Source organism: Argiope bruennichi, chromosome 5 (genome assembly GCF_947563725.1).
Source record: "Argiope bruennichi chromosome 5, qqArgBrue1.1, whole genome shotgun sequence".
Lineage (NCBI taxonomy): Eukaryota > Metazoa > Arthropoda > Arachnida > Araneae > Araneidae > Argiope > Argiope bruennichi.
Genome location: NC_079155.1, coordinates 122321569 through 122339160, shown reverse-complemented (window position 1 = coordinate 122339160; position 17592 = coordinate 122321569). Strand labels below are relative to the sequence as shown.

At 26.7% G+C, this 17592-nt stretch overlaps 1 protein-coding gene across 1 annotated transcript; it reads left to right on the top strand.

Annotated features, from left to right (window-relative positions):
• The first annotated feature begins 4377 nt into the window (after positions 1-4377).
• On the top strand, positions 4378-17333 carry LOC129969433 (NADH dehydrogenase [ubiquinone] 1 alpha subcomplex subunit 10, mitochondrial-like). The gene is made up of 8 exons (XM_056084002.1): positions 4378-4979; positions 6918-7004; positions 7638-7759; positions 8733-8821; positions 10288-10342; positions 11501-11610; positions 14677-14791; positions 17096-17333. Exons 1-8 carry the CDS (start codon positions 4454-4456, stop codon positions 17213-17215), a joined length of 1224 nt encoding a protein of 407 aa, XP_055939977.1. The 5' UTR covers positions 4378-4453; the 3' UTR covers positions 17216-17333.
• Positions 17334-17592: the final 259 nt, after the last annotated feature.

Below are 17592 nucleotides of genomic sequence, written 5' to 3'. Positions count from 1 at the left end.
AACATGCGAGAAAATTTCTGGGAGACCACTTCCACTGAATGACTTATTTTAGGATTAATATTAACTAAAATTCGCAAGAAAGTGCTTATCTCCATTTACTCACGTACGGAGTGCTCTATGTTTAGTTTCGAAGAAAAGAGAGAAGAAACAAATCGAGTCAGTAATTTGGTACTTTTTCTACATTGACCCAAAAATCGACATAATAAAATAATTTTTCTGTTCCAAAATGAAGGAATGAAATGGAATTTCATTTAATGTCTTGAATGTACCTTTCATTTATAGAGTACATACATAATTAAGAAAAATCAATAATTCCGTTGGCCAATTCATTCCAAAAATATGCCTATAGATTTGCAATTTTAATGGAAAGATCAAACCGCTCACTTGGAAAGAGGTTTTCACAATACTAAAATTCCATTTTAATTTCGCTTTGGCGGCCAAGGTGGCCTGGTGATAAGGTCTCGGATTCGAAACCGGAGGATTTCAAGTTCGAGACCCGATTAACCCGAAGAACCGCCTGGTGCACGTTAAATCCGTTGCGGCCAAACGTCCTCCCGCTGATGCGGTGTGGAAGCTTGCAGAGGGGAGTGTCAGCTCAGGTATCGTCCTTGTCATCTAACCGTGGTTCAAAATTACGCGATCCGTCCCAAAATAGTCCTGATGTTGCTTTAAAAAAACAGGACGTTAATATAACTAAACTAACTTAATTTCGTTTTTGCTAAGAAATTTTCAGGTCATCTTTCTTTCAGACATAATGCCATATTTTGTTTCAATATTTACCACTAGAAGCAGAAATCTGAACAATCTTGCAGTGTAAACAATAGTTTATGACAATACGAGAAATAGATCTAAATAGGGTTCCTTCAAACACTCCTGATGTAAATGCACTATACACAAGCAGGATTAAGGAGTTAACTCTATTGCAGAGTTGATCTGAAATATTGATACTTACCTACAATTTTGATAGTACACACTTATCTTGAACAACGTTTATCTAGTTCATTAAATTTTTAGTTAATATACTCACAAATATAAAACAAACAATTCAAATAATGTTTTTTTTTAAAATTTTATTTATCTGATTGAGGATGGAAGTATAAAACATGAGGTTTCATATAAATTACTTGATTTTCTTGCATCTATCGTATATGAGAAAGTAAAAAGAAGGACGATGTAACTCTCAATAATTCATTCAAATGTTTTTTATTAGTGATTATACCCGGTTCATGCAGATGAAAAGTAAAAAAATAAAACACTTCAGTATTGGAAACTAATGTACCAATTAGAAATTGTCTCTATACTAAAAAAATAATAATCAATAAATGGAAAAAAAAATACAATAATTTAATGCAGAAAATCCTATTGCAGTCAGTGAAAATTCAAATTGTCAATATTTAAAAGGTTATGACTAATAACTTTAGTGGTAAATAACATAATAAATTTTTTATGCATTTTAGAATCATTATAAGAGCTTTATGAAACTAAACCACATTGCACTGCATACTGAATATACATTATATTAAAAATAAATTTTAAAATTAAATTCTAGTAACAGAGAATTTAGGAATTTCACATGATTACTACATTTATAATATTGTAGTGCATTCATAAGAACAATAACTTATTATTACTCATTTATGGATTAAACAGATAAAGAACTTGCATAAAAATTTTAAAATGTAACTCACAGTGTTTATAATTTTCCATTCAATTGAAAAAATGTTTTTATTATATTTTATTTAAATATATTATTATCATTAATTGGTAAAAGTGAATTTTAGTGTGCACCCAGCTGCGCCAACAATGCCAAGTCGCCAATAAAGATGGCGGACAAAATAAACAAATACTTCCGCGGAACAGTTACGGTTACTATTTCCCGCCATCTAATTAGAACTTTTTACTTATAAGCATTTTTTTTTCATACTGCCCGGTGCCTTCTACAGATGCCTTCGGCATCTGTAGAAGGCACCGGGCAGGATTTTTTAACTTAAAAAAACATCCTACGGCTTCGCTAGCAGCGGGAGCGGGAACCTAGTAGCTTCGCTAGCACATTGAACATTAAGACTGTGTGGAAAACAGAAACAGTACATAACTAAGAGAAAGGAAAAAACGGAGAAATAAGCAATCGGAACATTCTCCATACAAAATTTCAAACAAACATACTTTCCCCACCTTCATCAACTTGTAAAAAAATATATTCCACTCACCCTCCATCCATTCTGCCGGTTCGATATCAAACCATTCTCAATACAAAATTTCAAACAAGCATCCTTTCCTAATTTCATTAACTCATAAAATATATAAGTATGCATATTTAACTCGCCCTTCATCCATTCTACAGGTTCGAAATAATCCCGACATAACAAATTATGAAGGGAACCAACCGTTATAACACCAAAAGAATTACGAGAACTGCGAAGAATTCCATTTGCAGCTGTCTTTGAAAGTGAGAATGCAGACGATTTTTTTAAAGCGAATACTGACAATTAAAAATTGCAAAAGAATAAATATTTTCTGTTCGTATTCACATTAAAAAAAGAAAGAAGAAAATAACTTTTAATTATAAGCTTAAATTTCTTTATTTAATAAATTTTAATTATAATAAAGAACAAAAGTAAAATCTTTAATCGATATTTTTTTAATATTTCTAATTTAACATTTTTCATAATTTAATTGTAGTTTAAGTACAACTCAACCATCGCAAAAAGTAGTAAACAAAACAGCAGTACGGTTGCTATAAGAGGGATCCGATGGGTTGCAATATTGGCGACAATCGGCTGGTGCACACTAATCTTCACTTAGGCCCATTAATTTTTTAGAAATATATTTAAAATGGCTTCAAGAAAATTTAGCAATTAATAAAACAGGAAGAAGAAATTACAAAATCAAAAGGATAAAATTCAGTAGATTATTAATGAAATATTTGAAATTCACATTAAACAATTAAAAAAAAGCGAATCACATTCTGACATGGAAAAAATAAATATAATAATATTTATTGCTTTGTTAGATTCGCCCTTCAAAACCTATATCATGGACATTAATATTGGACCGGACGAAGGAAGGATGAAATACTGATTTCTCACATTTTTAAATGAAACCTTATTACCCTGAGACAAAAATTAAAAGAATGCAATTTTAACAAACAATAATATATTTTTTAAATAAAACAAGAAGAGAGCTTGTGGTTGATAATATTTGATTGGAAGAATATTGAACTAAATAAATAACATAAAAACTGAAGTTAAATAGATTTTATTAACATATATATATATATATATATATATCATTTCTACTTAAAATATAGCAACATTTCTATTCATTAAAAAGGTTCTTTTCTTATACAAGTAAGCATGTGCTTCTCTAAATTGTAATTTTCAGTGAATGTTTCATAGCATATATTATTCTGATAAGGTTTTTCTTTTATATGAGTGTGTAAAAACCTACTTAATTGATTTTTTATAAATAAAAGATTTACTGCAAATATCCTTAGGATGAAAAATTAAATTGCCTATATATTTTTTTGAATAAATAAGTTACCAGATATATTAGAAGAGTAGGATTTTCCATTTTTAAAGGAACACATATGTGAATTCCAGTAAAAAATTATTATCAATAAAAAATAAAAATATTAATAACGATTTGCGACATTTAACACAGGTGTGAAACCTTTCTTTTCGAAATTGCATATGAGTAAATTAGCAGTGTGTCTTAAAACATTCACTGAAAAAAGTAAATTATGGTTAAGCAAATAATTCAATAAATTCCCTTTGCATATGAATAAATCGGCATTGTGTCTTAAAGACTTTATTGCAAATAAAACAATCCTCTCAATTACGAATAAATAAATCAATAAATAAACTTTCTTTCTAGATAAATTTCATTTTATATAATTTGCATAAATACTGAGACTGAGGAGCCTTTCTTCAAACGATGAAGTATTTCCATATTTATTAATTGCAACTTTTTGGTACTAAGAAAAGAGAGCTTTTATACCTAAAATCCCTATGAACACTTTTTATTAGTTATTGATTGTTAAATCTATTCGCATAATCATGCTATAGTGAGTAATCTAATTCAATTTCATCACAAACGCATACGAAAAACAAAATCAAATATAAACAAACAATCAGAAAAAAATCACTTCACTTCATCATAATGGAGTTGATTGTTGCGGCTTTACTCAATAAATTTTCTCTCAATAAATTTTGAAAATAAATTAATACTATATTTATATCTACGAAATGAGTTATTACTAAAATTAGAGCTGAGAAATAAAAGTAATGTATAACAAAAAATATATATATATATTAGATTTACTCAATCTTTTTCTCTGATATTATAAAAATAAAGTTAGTTGAAAAGTAATATCTGGCAACAATTGTTTGTTTTGTTTTGGGGTTAAAAGTAGAAATTTTTGCTATTTTGGGGGTCGTCTGTGGCGATCGTAAAAATGTCTCTGGTTTATTTACCCAGATTAATTTCATTTGAAATCAGACGATCTGGATTTATTTTAGCATCGACTCCCAAATTTGCTATTGTTCAGTCGGCGAGTATCACAAGTAAGGAATTTAGGGATCCTAACATTAAGAAACCAGCACCATGGCCTTACAAAACCAAGAAATTTACTTACTTCAAAGCATTTTATGATTTAACAACGAAACGATTTGATGAAAATACGAAGATTATTGTCGTTGATGGAACCGTTGGAGCTGGAAAAGGTCCATTCGCTAAACAGCTGGCTGAAGCATTTGATATGCTTTACATTCCTGAAGTAACTCTTGAGAAAACATACATAACAGCGTATGGATATGATTTAAGGCAGTTAAATCCTATAGCACCACCGTCTTACAAAATTTGTGATTTAGAAACATATCTCCGTCACCCAAACCATCCAAATGTTGCAAAAATGCAGTATAGGTGGTATATGATGAAACTTGCTACATACATTGATGCATTGTCTCACATATTAAACACAGGTAATTCAACCCACTTGAATTTTGTGGCAAAAAGCACCAAAATAAATATTTATAATTGGATTTTATAAAATGTATTCTATTATGATGTTAGAGTATATGCATTGGGCTTGACGTTATACAACACGTTATATACGTTAACGTTATATAAGTTAACAATTTAAATATATCAAAAATTGTGGGGCTTTTAATGAAATAAAACCAGTACAAACTATTGATTAATTACAGGTAAAAGTCATTATTTTATATTGACCTTTAAATAATTTTATTTAATAATCATCAGTTAAAAATACATATTCAGTATCAATTTTATGTTCAAAAAATGTATCGAGTCAACCTGGTTTGCTAATAAAATTATGAAATTGAATATAATATGAATTCTTTTGTTAAACTTACGCACAGTAAAGAAGTTAACAAATCCTATTAATTAAGTTTTCTTAGTCATTTGTATGTTTATTCCAAAATATTTATGAAACTCTTTAAAAATATTTTGACAGAGTTCTGATTGTAAAGAAATTTGTTAAATTGTTTGCTCTTATAAAAGTTTTAAAAGAGGGACAAGAAAATAATTTTATATTAAAGGAATAAGATAATTCCATTTAATATTTTTCCAATAGATTTCTGTAAAGTTTTCAAATAATTCAGAAATTTTTGTAAAAAAAATTTGTAATTTTTATGAACACATCAAACATTGTATTCCTTTTATAGAAGTCTTGATATTCTTTTTTGTGTAATGAAAAATCATATATAAAAAAGGATATTAAATGAAAATGCATTATGAATTAATTCTTCGTTTAGTAAAATTCAACTTTTTAATGTAATTATTTTAATAATCTTGAATAAATTTGCAACATTCTGATGTACTATCAGAGGTTGCTCAAATAAATATTAATTGCCCATTTCTAAAATTTGATTGTCCTGCCATTTATAAATACAAGATGATTGTAGGTTAGATTCATTACTGTGAAACTTTCACTTTATCATTTTCTTCAATTTGTTGTATTCAGACAAATGGCTATTAATCTATTATAAGGTGCATATAATAAACTTTGAAGAATTTTCAGATATTGAGTTTATTATGAAATGAGCTTCCTAACTTTAAGATGCATGAAACTAATGAAAAAAATAGACACTGACATGTTAATTGCTTGCCAGCAATTAAGAGTTAGAAATTTATGCATTGGAAAAATTGATGCAACATCTTTTGATTGTTTATCTTGATGTTAGTCCTGAAGTTATATTAGAAACAATTAAAGAGAAGAAGAATGTTAGTATTCAGCCATATAATTATTCTTATGGTTATGATTTCGTATTTGTTAAATTAAAAATGAAATCTTATTTATAATTAGTCAAAAATATGACTTAACTAATTACTAATTAACCTCATGCCAAAAATCAAATGTTAATAAGTTCTTTCATAACTAAAATTTTATTATGTTCACCAACAGCATGAAGTTTATTAGTAATAAATAATATTTTCCTTTGAAATAAATTTTTTAAAATAATTTTTTGTTTAATTTTAATTATAACTGCACTATATTATTTGAATGTATTGATAGTGTATTATTTTGTATTTAATATTATTAAGAATTAAAATTTAAAAACAAGAAAAGAAAATTTTTATTACAGTACAGCATTGTAATTATTTTGAAATGGTAATAATAAATTAAAATGCTATTCTATTAGTGGGGCTCTAATTTTTTTCAGACTTAAATACAGGTGCTATTCTGTGAGTTATCTTTGATATTGTCAAACTATGTTTTAAGCCCTGCTAATGGAATTGACCAAAATTTATTATTATCACACTTTTAATAATATTATTCTTGTTATATCTTTTATTTAGAATGATCAATGACACAGTCAAGATTGTATTGTATAAGGAATTCAGGTTGAAATTAAGTTAAATCATTGTGTAATTTTTTTTTTCACTTATTTGTTTAGGGCAAGGAATCGTGATGGAAAGAAGTGTCTACTCAGATTTTGTATTTTTTGAAGCTATGTTCAATGCTGGCTATTTAAGCAAACCAGGTAATTTTTTAATTCTAAGGAAAGGTGATTTTCTAAAATTATTGAATAAATTTATTTAGTAGCCTAAAATGTAATAAAGATTTCTGTATGATAGAAAGAATATTTTTCATTGGCTCAACCCTATGAGCCGTGATCACCTCGCTCGACAGGGCGTGATTCAGGCATTTGAGACAGTTAAATGAGTTTAAGGGGGAAAGGTATTTCTAGATTAGTGCTTATTTAAACTTATTTAACCTCATTTAAATGCCCCAAAGCGCCTGAGTCAGACTCTTGTCGAACGGGGAGATTTCGAGCTGTCAGGGCTCATAGGGTTAAGAACAGTTGCTGCCAAATATAAGTTTGACTCAAATTTAATCTTTTATACTATCTAAGCAACTGCCAAATTTATGTAAATACTCTGAGATCCTTTATGTCATAAAACTAGAAACATGTTACTAGCTTGAGAGCATAAATTTTAACTTCTTAGTGCACTTGACATCTATATTGACTGTTGAGAATCAATGAAAAAACACAAATAAATCTTTTATAATAAATTGAGTTGTGTTTCAAATGTGTTTTACTTTGTTAAATAATATAAAATAGACTCTAAAACTTTTTGATTATGATAAAATGCTTATTTTATTTATTTTGTAGTTAGGGATTTATACTATGACATCAATAAAGTGACTTTGGAAGAATTGATGCAACCTCATTTGATTGTTTATCTTGATATTAGTCCAGAAGTTGCATTGGAAAGAATTAAGCAGAAAAATAATGTGAGTATTGAGTCTTATAATTAATAGGATTTCTTAAATTAAAAATGTAGTTTGACTTTTTAATAACTTAACATGATAAATAATTTATAAAATTAATGATTGATGTGTTTAGAAAAAAGCATCAATCATTCATTTTATGAAATGAAAAATCATTTTCTGTCAAAAATATGGTATAAACTAAAATTACATTATGTAGTTATTTCAGTTCAGTAACATTTCTAAAAACAAATGGAATATGATATAAAAAAAATCTAAAGCACTGTGATATGACTATTAGTGATATCCAATTAGTTATAGATTTAAAATGTCAACATTTTGAATTTCTCAATATAATTCATCAGAATGCTAGTTTATACTAGATGCTAATAGAAGCTTCTTATTTAAAAAAAATCCAATAAATTTGTGCATAAAATTGTTTTAAAAATCTAAATCAATAATAAAAGAAACTTTTCAATGAATAATAAAGTAAGGAAAATGAGATAAATTTTACTTTTTTGATGATCTATTTAAATTGTACCATTTATGATAGCTTAATTAAAGTTTTTTCTTTAGACTTTTCTCAATTGTAATTTCCATTTAATATTTCTATTTCTCTATATAAAAGTTTATGCAGTTTGAATGCACATTAAGTCCCTTTGGGATAAAATATCTATCTGCAGATGTGAGGAAGTTCATCAAAATAATGTTCCACTTGCTTCGAAATATAAAATTAATCTAACTAAGTTTAACTCTGTGATAGTGAGGAATAAAAATTTTACTGCATTATAGTGTAAACTTTACTTTGTAAATCGTAAACATTTAATGCAAGTAAATTTTTATTATTATAAAAATAAAAAGTCAACATTTTATGAAAATTATCCATTCAAATAATAGTTACTCTTTTAACTTAAAATTAACTTATCCTTTTGTGCTTTTGTTTTTATTAAACTTGTGTATTTTTATTTTTGAATATTAAAATACTTTTTCGTTTCAGCCTGTTGAAGTGAACTCTCCTGTTTTTACTAAAGAATACTTTGAAACTATTGAGTACAACTACAAACAAAAATATTTGAAAGAATGTCAGTAAGTTTTATTTAAAAATTATTTAAAAGTAAATCTAAAAGTAATCTAGATTTTGTGAATTCAAAATGAATTTATGATTTAATTTTTTTATGCCATTTGATTTTTTTTTCCTTTTGTGAATTCATTAAATTTATCTATTGTGTGCCATTGTTGAATTATTGATAAATGCTTTATTTATTACTAGCTACTTTTGGTAATCAGTTGTTTCATTGGGAATATTGTTTGTGTCTATTTTTTACTAAATCTTATGCTTACCTTAATGTTTATAATTCCACAAGAAGATATTTTAAAGCTTCAAATTATGGTGAACATGAAAGCCATGTTATTTTCGTAGTCTTTCAAATCTTCTTTTTATGGTGTGTATGAACTATCTTAACGAGTTTAGTTCCATAACATTGTAATATTATCTGTGGATAACCCTCTGTATAATTTATATTCAAACTTTTGTGCTACTGTAACTTTACTTATTCATCATGTAAACTGTATAGATGTGTAAACAGAATCCTGCTTTAGCTTTCAACCTTGAAAGAAAATCATGAGATTAAATTTTTAACAGAACAATGAAAATGGTTGAAATTGAAGTTCAACAATTAAATCTATTGTTTAAAATTATGCAAAAAAATTATTTTTTAAAAATTGTTAAAATTTGAGAAGAAATTTATGCAATCAAATTAGTATCAATAAGATGGAAAATTATAAAATGGTGTAAAAAGTAATTTTGTTCTGCATTTTTTTTTTTTTTTGAAATTACAGTTAAAGAATATCAATTTTGTATAACTTTAATTAATTAAAATTTTTAAAAAATGCTTTGAGATGCATATTGGCACCTTTCAAAGTATAATATGCCAAATTTGGTAACTCTTAAGTTAAATGGCCTGGCTTCTAGAACACTAACCTCCAGATATACGTACTTACTCTTCTTTATTATTCAAATTTTTTAAATTAAAGATCTAGTTAAAAAAATTTTTAAAACCACTTTGCTAATGAACACATACTACTCAACTTAAATTTAGTTGTTCTAGATCCAGCAGTCTGCATTGGAGTACATTTTTGATTCATTGTTCATTAAGCCTATCACTTGATGCAATCTGCAGATTTCACACTGATCTATAAATAGTAATTCATGTCAACATTTAGTTTTTGAATCTTAAACTAAGTAACATTAAAAAAGCAAAGTTATGTTGAATTCATTAAGGTTTACATAATGCATTTTTAGCTGAAAAAAATGGTAAGATATTCAATAATTCACAAATTTCCTTTATTTCTGTTTCAGATTTTGTTTATTTGTAAAATTATTTTATTTTTCATACAATAGTAGTTTTTAGCTATATTTTTCATACAATAGTAGTTTTTAGCTATATTTTTCTACAGTTAGTAATAAAGGTTTGAAAACAAAGTTCTAAGGAATTTATTATAAAAAAAAAATCTGAATTATAATAAATTTTTATTCAGTTTCCTTTTTTCAGGAAGCATTCTGAAATTTTGATTTATGATTGGAGTAATTATGGTGATGTAGAAGTTGTAAGTATTTTTTGAAGCTTACATTTTTAAAAAATTATTGAAAATTTTTATGATTGAATATTGTATTTGTTCTTATCTTGAATCTTATCTGACTTTATAGTGACTGACTGTTTATCTATTTGAATATGATAAAATAAAATGACAAATATCTAGAAGACTGGAATTTAGTATGTTTTCTTGACATTGACATTTTAAGTCTATATTAAATATTTAGTTAAGTCTGTTAACAGGGTTACTATTAAATATGTCAATGCAATAAACAAAATAAGAAATTTGATGACATTCCATGATGTTGTGCTTATGTCATTTATATCTTTTTGCACCCATTTCACACTTCTACTTGGTTAATTTCAAAAAAAAAAAAAAAAAAAAAAAAAAAAAAAGGGAATTGAAATATACCAATGACTCTTTAATTACATGCTAATGTAATGAAGAAAAGGGAAGGGGGAAACAATCATAGTGTTTGTGGAAATATTTACCTTTTTAAAATCAATTTAAACAATGTTATTTGATGACCATGCATTTCAACCAAAGGTCAAATAAGGTGCTGAGCAAAGTATAAATTTTATTTTATCAACACAGTGTAAATGAAACATTTTTTGACATCAATCTGTATTAGAAATTAACCTGAAAATTTTATTATATAAATTCAAAATTGTTTCTATTTCTTAGAAAGCAAAGTTTTTATTTCTCTAGCTTAGTGATTTCAAAAGCAACTTTATGTATGCCAAGATCATAAATTAATATTTGAAGAAAACTTTTTACTTAATTTTGAAGTAATCTTTTGAGATCTTATCCTTTTGGAAATTGCAGTTGTCAATATATTCGGTTCAATTATATAAATTTAAACCTTAAAGATATTTTCAAAAAGCACAATATATGTCTCTTAGAAATTTACTTAAAATTAAACAATATTTGAAACCTTTTCTTTAAAGAATTACATAGCTTTGATTACATAATTATGTAACATTATTATATGTAAACTTTCAGAGATGAAATAACTTGCATTATTGTCATAATATACCAATTTAATTCCATTCCCTGGGAAGATAATTGTTTTAAATTTATTTTAATAATTTTTAAATAGTTTTCAGATTTATGTATATACTTTATTAAAGTTTTTCAAGTTCATGTTTGTTTGTCTTTTAATTTTTCTAGGTAGTGGAAGATATTGAAAGAATTGACTTTGATCGATTTCATGAGTATGACACACAATTGAGAGACTGGCGTAAATGGGATGATTGGACATGGAGTCATTATAGACGATAGTAAGATAGAGAAACAATTTTCGTTTTTAATCTTTCCATTTCACTATCATTGTGTATGGATAGAAGTGTACATTCTTTAAGTAAGAGAAAAAGGCTAGATTTTTCATATTGTTGTAGATATTTCAGTTCTGAAAAAATATTGATATTGTTATTGAAGTTTCAAATCTTCTTTCAATTATTCATTTGATACTAAATAGCTAATTGTTATTTGTTTGATACTAAGTATTTAATTGAATCAAAATCAGTTACAACTTGATTTTGTAATTCCATGTCAATTATATGTGAATTTTAACCCTACAAGCAACATAACTTTTTTTTTTCCTGTAAAAGATTAATCCCATGTTTACCTTTCCTTAAACTTGTGTGGATAAAATATTCTTCAGATTGCATGAATAAAATTATAGGGTAAGACGAAAAAAAAAAAAAAAAAAAAAAAAAAACTGAACAAAGTTATTGCATCATAGAATAGAAGTTAACTCATTTCTTTTTAATTTATGTTCATTTCTTTTTGTCTATCACTTCAATTATTAAGTATTTTATAATATATCTCTTAGTTTACACTATGTTTTTTAATTTTTTTACAATGCCAAGCAAAAGATCTGTGATTTTAAAATTGCTTAAGCAAGGGAAAGACAGTGTGCAATCGTTTGTCTGATCCATTCCAAGAAATGGAAGGAAATGTATGGTGAACACTTCCAAAACCGTAAGACCATCAAAAAGGGAGTTCAACGAAATCCAAGGGTTCCCATGAGAAAGATCATTCATGGAGTGGGAATAAGTGACCGATCAGTGTGATGAATGGCAAAATCAGAGCTTACAAGTTCCAAAAAATTCAGTTTCTGACTGAAGAATACAAACTTGTGCAGCTCCAAAGAGGCCAAAAATTTTTGAGATGGACCACAAGTCAGCTCTGGAAGAGATTCCTTTTCCCTAATGAGAAACTCTTTGCTGCCCAACAAGCTCAGAACTCCCAGAACGATGGAATCAGGTCTATAAACGTTCCAAGCATCTCGGCAGTTGTTGAATATTGCCAACATTCAAAGTCAGTTATGGTCTGGGGGCAGAATTTGCACAAGCGGCAAAGCACCTCTGGTTTTTGTGGATGAGGGTGTTAAAATAAGTAAAAAAACTTCTTTTCGCTCTTTGACAATGTAAACTGACATTTTGACATGACTCCGCTCCAGCTCACAAGGCCAAAAAGTTACAAGAGTGTGCAAGATGCATTTTCCAGACATACTATCCTCTGGATATGGGACACAATACTTGCTGAATCTCAATCCCATTTGGTGTATGGTCCATTTTGGAGTCTAGGGCTTGCACTAAACCACATAAAAGTTTGGATTATTTAAAGCAATCATTTTGACGGGAATGGTATAGAGTAAAGGTACAAGACTTGTGGCCCATTGCTGAAAATCTCAATAAGCGTTTATGCATCTACATCACTGCAAAATGTGGCCACTTTTAAATCAATTAAACTTAATCATTAGTAAAAGCCTACTCATTATTATTTGTTATATTGTTAATTAATTTATTTAAAAGAAAGTTATATTAAAAAATGTTTGTCTGCCCAGTTTTTCTGCCCACGCCCTGTATTTATCAACAAAGTATTGTTTATACATTCATTTTTCTGAAAGAGATGTAAAAATAATTGATGTCTTGTGGAAATGAACACTTCTGCAATGAAATTACATAAATAAATCTTGAACATATATTATAATTTAAAATGGTAAAAAGTCATGCAAATATAAAAATTGCATTACTATACTTCTTTTTTTTTATTCCTGGGGTCAGTCATACAGCTATGTATTACAATACAATTATATACGGGATAAGCATCTTTGCACAACATGAATGCACTTTTGCTAGTTGATTCAATGTAAATTTTTATCTTTACCATAATTTGTTGCCTTTAGTCTTGGCTTTTGTTGATTTGCATTTATATTTTCAAGAATTTGTAGTCATTTTTAGAGGAGTGTGATGAACTTTTTTTAAAGGACTATTCTTTTCTAGTTAAAATCATTTCATATGGTTTTCTAGTTTTGGATGACAATATTAATAGGAATTTGGTGTATGAATTCGCTTGCTTCAAAATCAAGGAGATTTAAGCTTCTTTAACTTTTACTTATAGTGTCTACAAAATTTCTTAATTCTTTAGATGATTTAAAATGTATTTTAAAAGATATTTAATACATTCAAAATATAGATTCTAGCAATTAAGTAGTGTTGTTTTTATATCAAACAATTAATACATTCATCAAAGAATTAAAGCCTCTTCATGGGTTTCTATAAACTTGGCAACTTTGTCCAACACAGTTCCGAAATAAAACAATTTTTGGATTTCAATTAAGGTAGAATTATTAGTTATTAGACAATCACATCGTGCTTTAAAATTACTATAATTATCAATATATCCATTGAATGCAGTTAACTAACATCAGGCAATTTTACAAAAATGTCATTATCTTGCATTATGCATTTGAATATTGTCATATATATATTATAGGTGGATATATTCAGGTGGAACAATTTTTTTCTGAAATCTTTTACCTGTAAATTTTTCAACTCGTCATTGAAAAGTCATTCAGTCATTTCAAAATTATTAAAATACATTTATTTTAGATAGAAAATTAATTTGACAATGATTGCACTTTCTTTTTTCCAAAGCGTACATGCAATTTACTGTCTGAAAAATCGATAGCAAATGGACTGTACATATTGATTAAAGGGACTGTACATATTGAATAAAATCATTTAGTTGAATTCCAATTAAATTTTGTTGATTGTCTTGATTGGAGACATCCAACTGTCAAAAGTGAAGGACTATAATAAATCTAACTGTCCAAACATTCTTATAAAAACAGCTGTCAATATAGGGTTGGGATTACACTAAGATACAAAGATCTATAATATAGGTGCCAATGCATGTTTTTTTTTTAATAAACAATTGTTATTTCTACTCATTATAAAAATGACAAGTGAAAGAGAGATATTAGAATGATAGAGAATTATTAATAATGACTGAATAACTTTAATGTGTGTGCAAATTAATTTTTTTTCTATTTTCAGTTACTCTAATGACAAGGATGATATCCTCCGATATGCTAATATATTCAGACCTAAAGTCACAGAAGTGTTTCATCCTGGTGACGAAGCACTTGAATACAGAGAGTTATTAGAAAAGGTGAGTTACTAATTTTTGTTAGAATTTGAATGTTACTCATTCAGTTAAGATTTCCTTTTAATTTTTTCAATTGTATAAATGTTGGCTAATAAATCGTGAATGAATGAAGCATATTTAGGCACACACTAACTCAAAGCAGGGGAACTAATTCCAACAGACATCATTGCACCTTTTTTTAAAAAAGATCTCTCATGGAAAATGCCACTCATTGCCATCTTTCCTCATCAAATACCATATCATAGCTTTTCATTCTAAATATTGCTTTTTAATGATGGCACATTTTGCTCCCATAGAATGATTTTCATTCATCAATATACTATATAAGTTTAAGAATCACATCGAAGATATAATAATTATGGAAGCACATTAGATGTTAGCATTAATATGCATCATTACTCTATGGGTAAAAAATTTTTAATAAAGATATTTTAAATATTCTTTTTGTATTTTAAAGTTAATTACTCTTACTTTCTCATCATTATTTAAGCATAGTTGTATCATGTGGTCTAAAAGGTGGTATTATGCGGCCTTTCATTAAATCTATCATGTACAAGTTTAATATTAGAAAAATCAAGTATTGAAATATCAACATCATGCAAAAATGCAAAATTAGTGGTTACTTTTGGTATTTATAGATAATATAAATCTTTGACAAACTTCTCATCCTCATTGTTTATTGTTATATTTTCAAGGAGACATCATTTAATCCTGATACTAAAATGTTTTTTCTCTTTTTAACAACAAAAATTCAATGAAATTATTTGATAAAAATTTAGGTTTATTCCTTGCATCTAATAGTTATTTTATTATAAATCTTTAATCTATTTAAAGACCTGTTAAAGTTAAAAGCAATTCTGTTCTATTTTTGTTCAAATGTAAATAATCTTTATTAGATGTTTTCTGAAGGAATTAATATGAATTATGTTTCAAGTTTGTTAATGCATCAATTTGCTTAGAACAGGTAAACATTCTTGAACCCTCGCTTTCCCAATTTTATTTTTTAATGATATTTTATCAATTCCCAATTTTGGGAAATGAAAATATTTGTAATGATGTCTTTCTTTTTTATAAGAACATTCATTTTTTGCTTATAGTTGAAATCTTTATGTGGAAATAGACAATTCAAGCAAAATTTATTATATTTCACATAATTTGTAGAGATAATTTTTAGTGAAATGGATAGTTTGCTAAAGAATCATTCTCAAGACATAAAACTTCATTTAAAGTCTCAGTGTTCAAGAAGAATACTTTAGTTACACTCTTTGAATTGGTAATTATATGATTACATTTAAAATTAAATTTCTCAGTATGTTTCTCCCCATGACTCAGTTTCTCCCCATGATTTAAAATATAATCCAATATTTTCTTCCTAATTTATTTGGGAGAAATCACTTATTTCCTTATCTGATAAAGTTAAGTAAAGTTGTTGTTTTGTATAATATTTCATAATTTATCTAGTACAATAAGTCGATCTATACTAATACAAATATCTAATACAAATTCCTAGTTTTAAGTACTAATTCTAAACTAATTCTTGTTAATATAAAATAAACTCTGCATAAATCTCATGTATTATTTTTATGCCCTTTTAAAAATATTCTAAGCAATAATATAACATTGGTTGAAATTCTCTTAAAATGAATTCTTTTATTTTTTTTCAATCAATTCATGAAATTCTTATTACTCAACTATATTATTATGTTAGAAACTTTATCCCGTAATAAATTTAACAAAATTTTCACTTTATAAATCTCAGGAATCAGTTTCATACTAAAATCTCTCTTTAAAAATTAAAAATCCATCCAATACTCAAAACATGTAGGAATTATATCAAGTAAAGTTCTAATAATTTAATATTATTTGGTCTGAAAATTCCAAATGTTTTTCTGTTTACCTTACTTGAGCATGATTTTTGTGTCTGATTTAATTGGTTTGAAATATATAGACATATTTATAACAAATAATTTACTTTTGGTATCTTTCTGTTATTTGTTTCATATATATTTTTAAAAAGCATTGACATATATCAAAAAAGAATGTAAATTTTAAAATCAGAGCAGCTGTCTTAGACAGTTGTTTACTCTGCCTGTTTGATAATCTGTATGCTTATAAATAAATTTGTAATTGTTATACATACATTTATTTCATGAAAATTTCATTTTCTCATGTTTTTTTTTATTATTATTATTATTTTTTATTTTATCAAACTATTTTTCTAATATACTTTTTATATGCAGCATTCAAATATTGAAGAGTAAAATGAAGATTATTTAATGTTTTTTTTTTTGTTTTTTTCCTTTGTAGGTTCCTGGTGAGAAGTATAATGAAGGTTTCAATCCAATGGCTGGAGATAATGTTTGGTTTAAAACAGTTCACAAAGGGTATTGGTATTATTGTTTTAACAGAATAGGTTTCTTGCCTTAATGCAAGATAGATTATAATGCTAAATGTTTAATGGAACTAGCAATATTGAATGATTCACTTAAAAGAAAATATTGTATCATGTAACAAACTGCTAAATAAAACTTTCAAAGTGGAATAACTTTTCTTTATTAATAATTGATATACCTTAACACATGCAGATTGAACAGAAAACCCCTAATATCTCTAATGTTTCTTTCTTTGATTATAAACAAATTTCTTTAAAAGAATTCTGTTCTTTCATCTCATTAGTCTGCAAATTTACTTGGTTGCATATTTAATATCCATAATGATACTTAATGAATATTTTGTACTTGAAAATTCTTTGAAAAGAATAAATTTAATAACTGTAATATTTATTTTTTGCAAAGAGATTTTGA

Coding starts and splice junctions, on each gene's coding strand:
- LOC129969433 (XM_056084002.1), top strand. CDS start 4,454: ATGTCTCTGGTTTATTTACCCAGATTAATTTCATTTGAAATCAGACGA. Junction 7,760..8,732: donor GAATTAAGCAGAAAAATAAT/GTGAGTATTGAG, acceptor TTTTCGTTTCAG/CCTGTTGAAGTGAACTCTCC. Junction 10,343..11,500: donor ATTATGGTGATGTAGAAGTT/GTAAGTATTTTT, acceptor TAATTTTTCTAG/GTAGTGGAAGATATTGAAAG.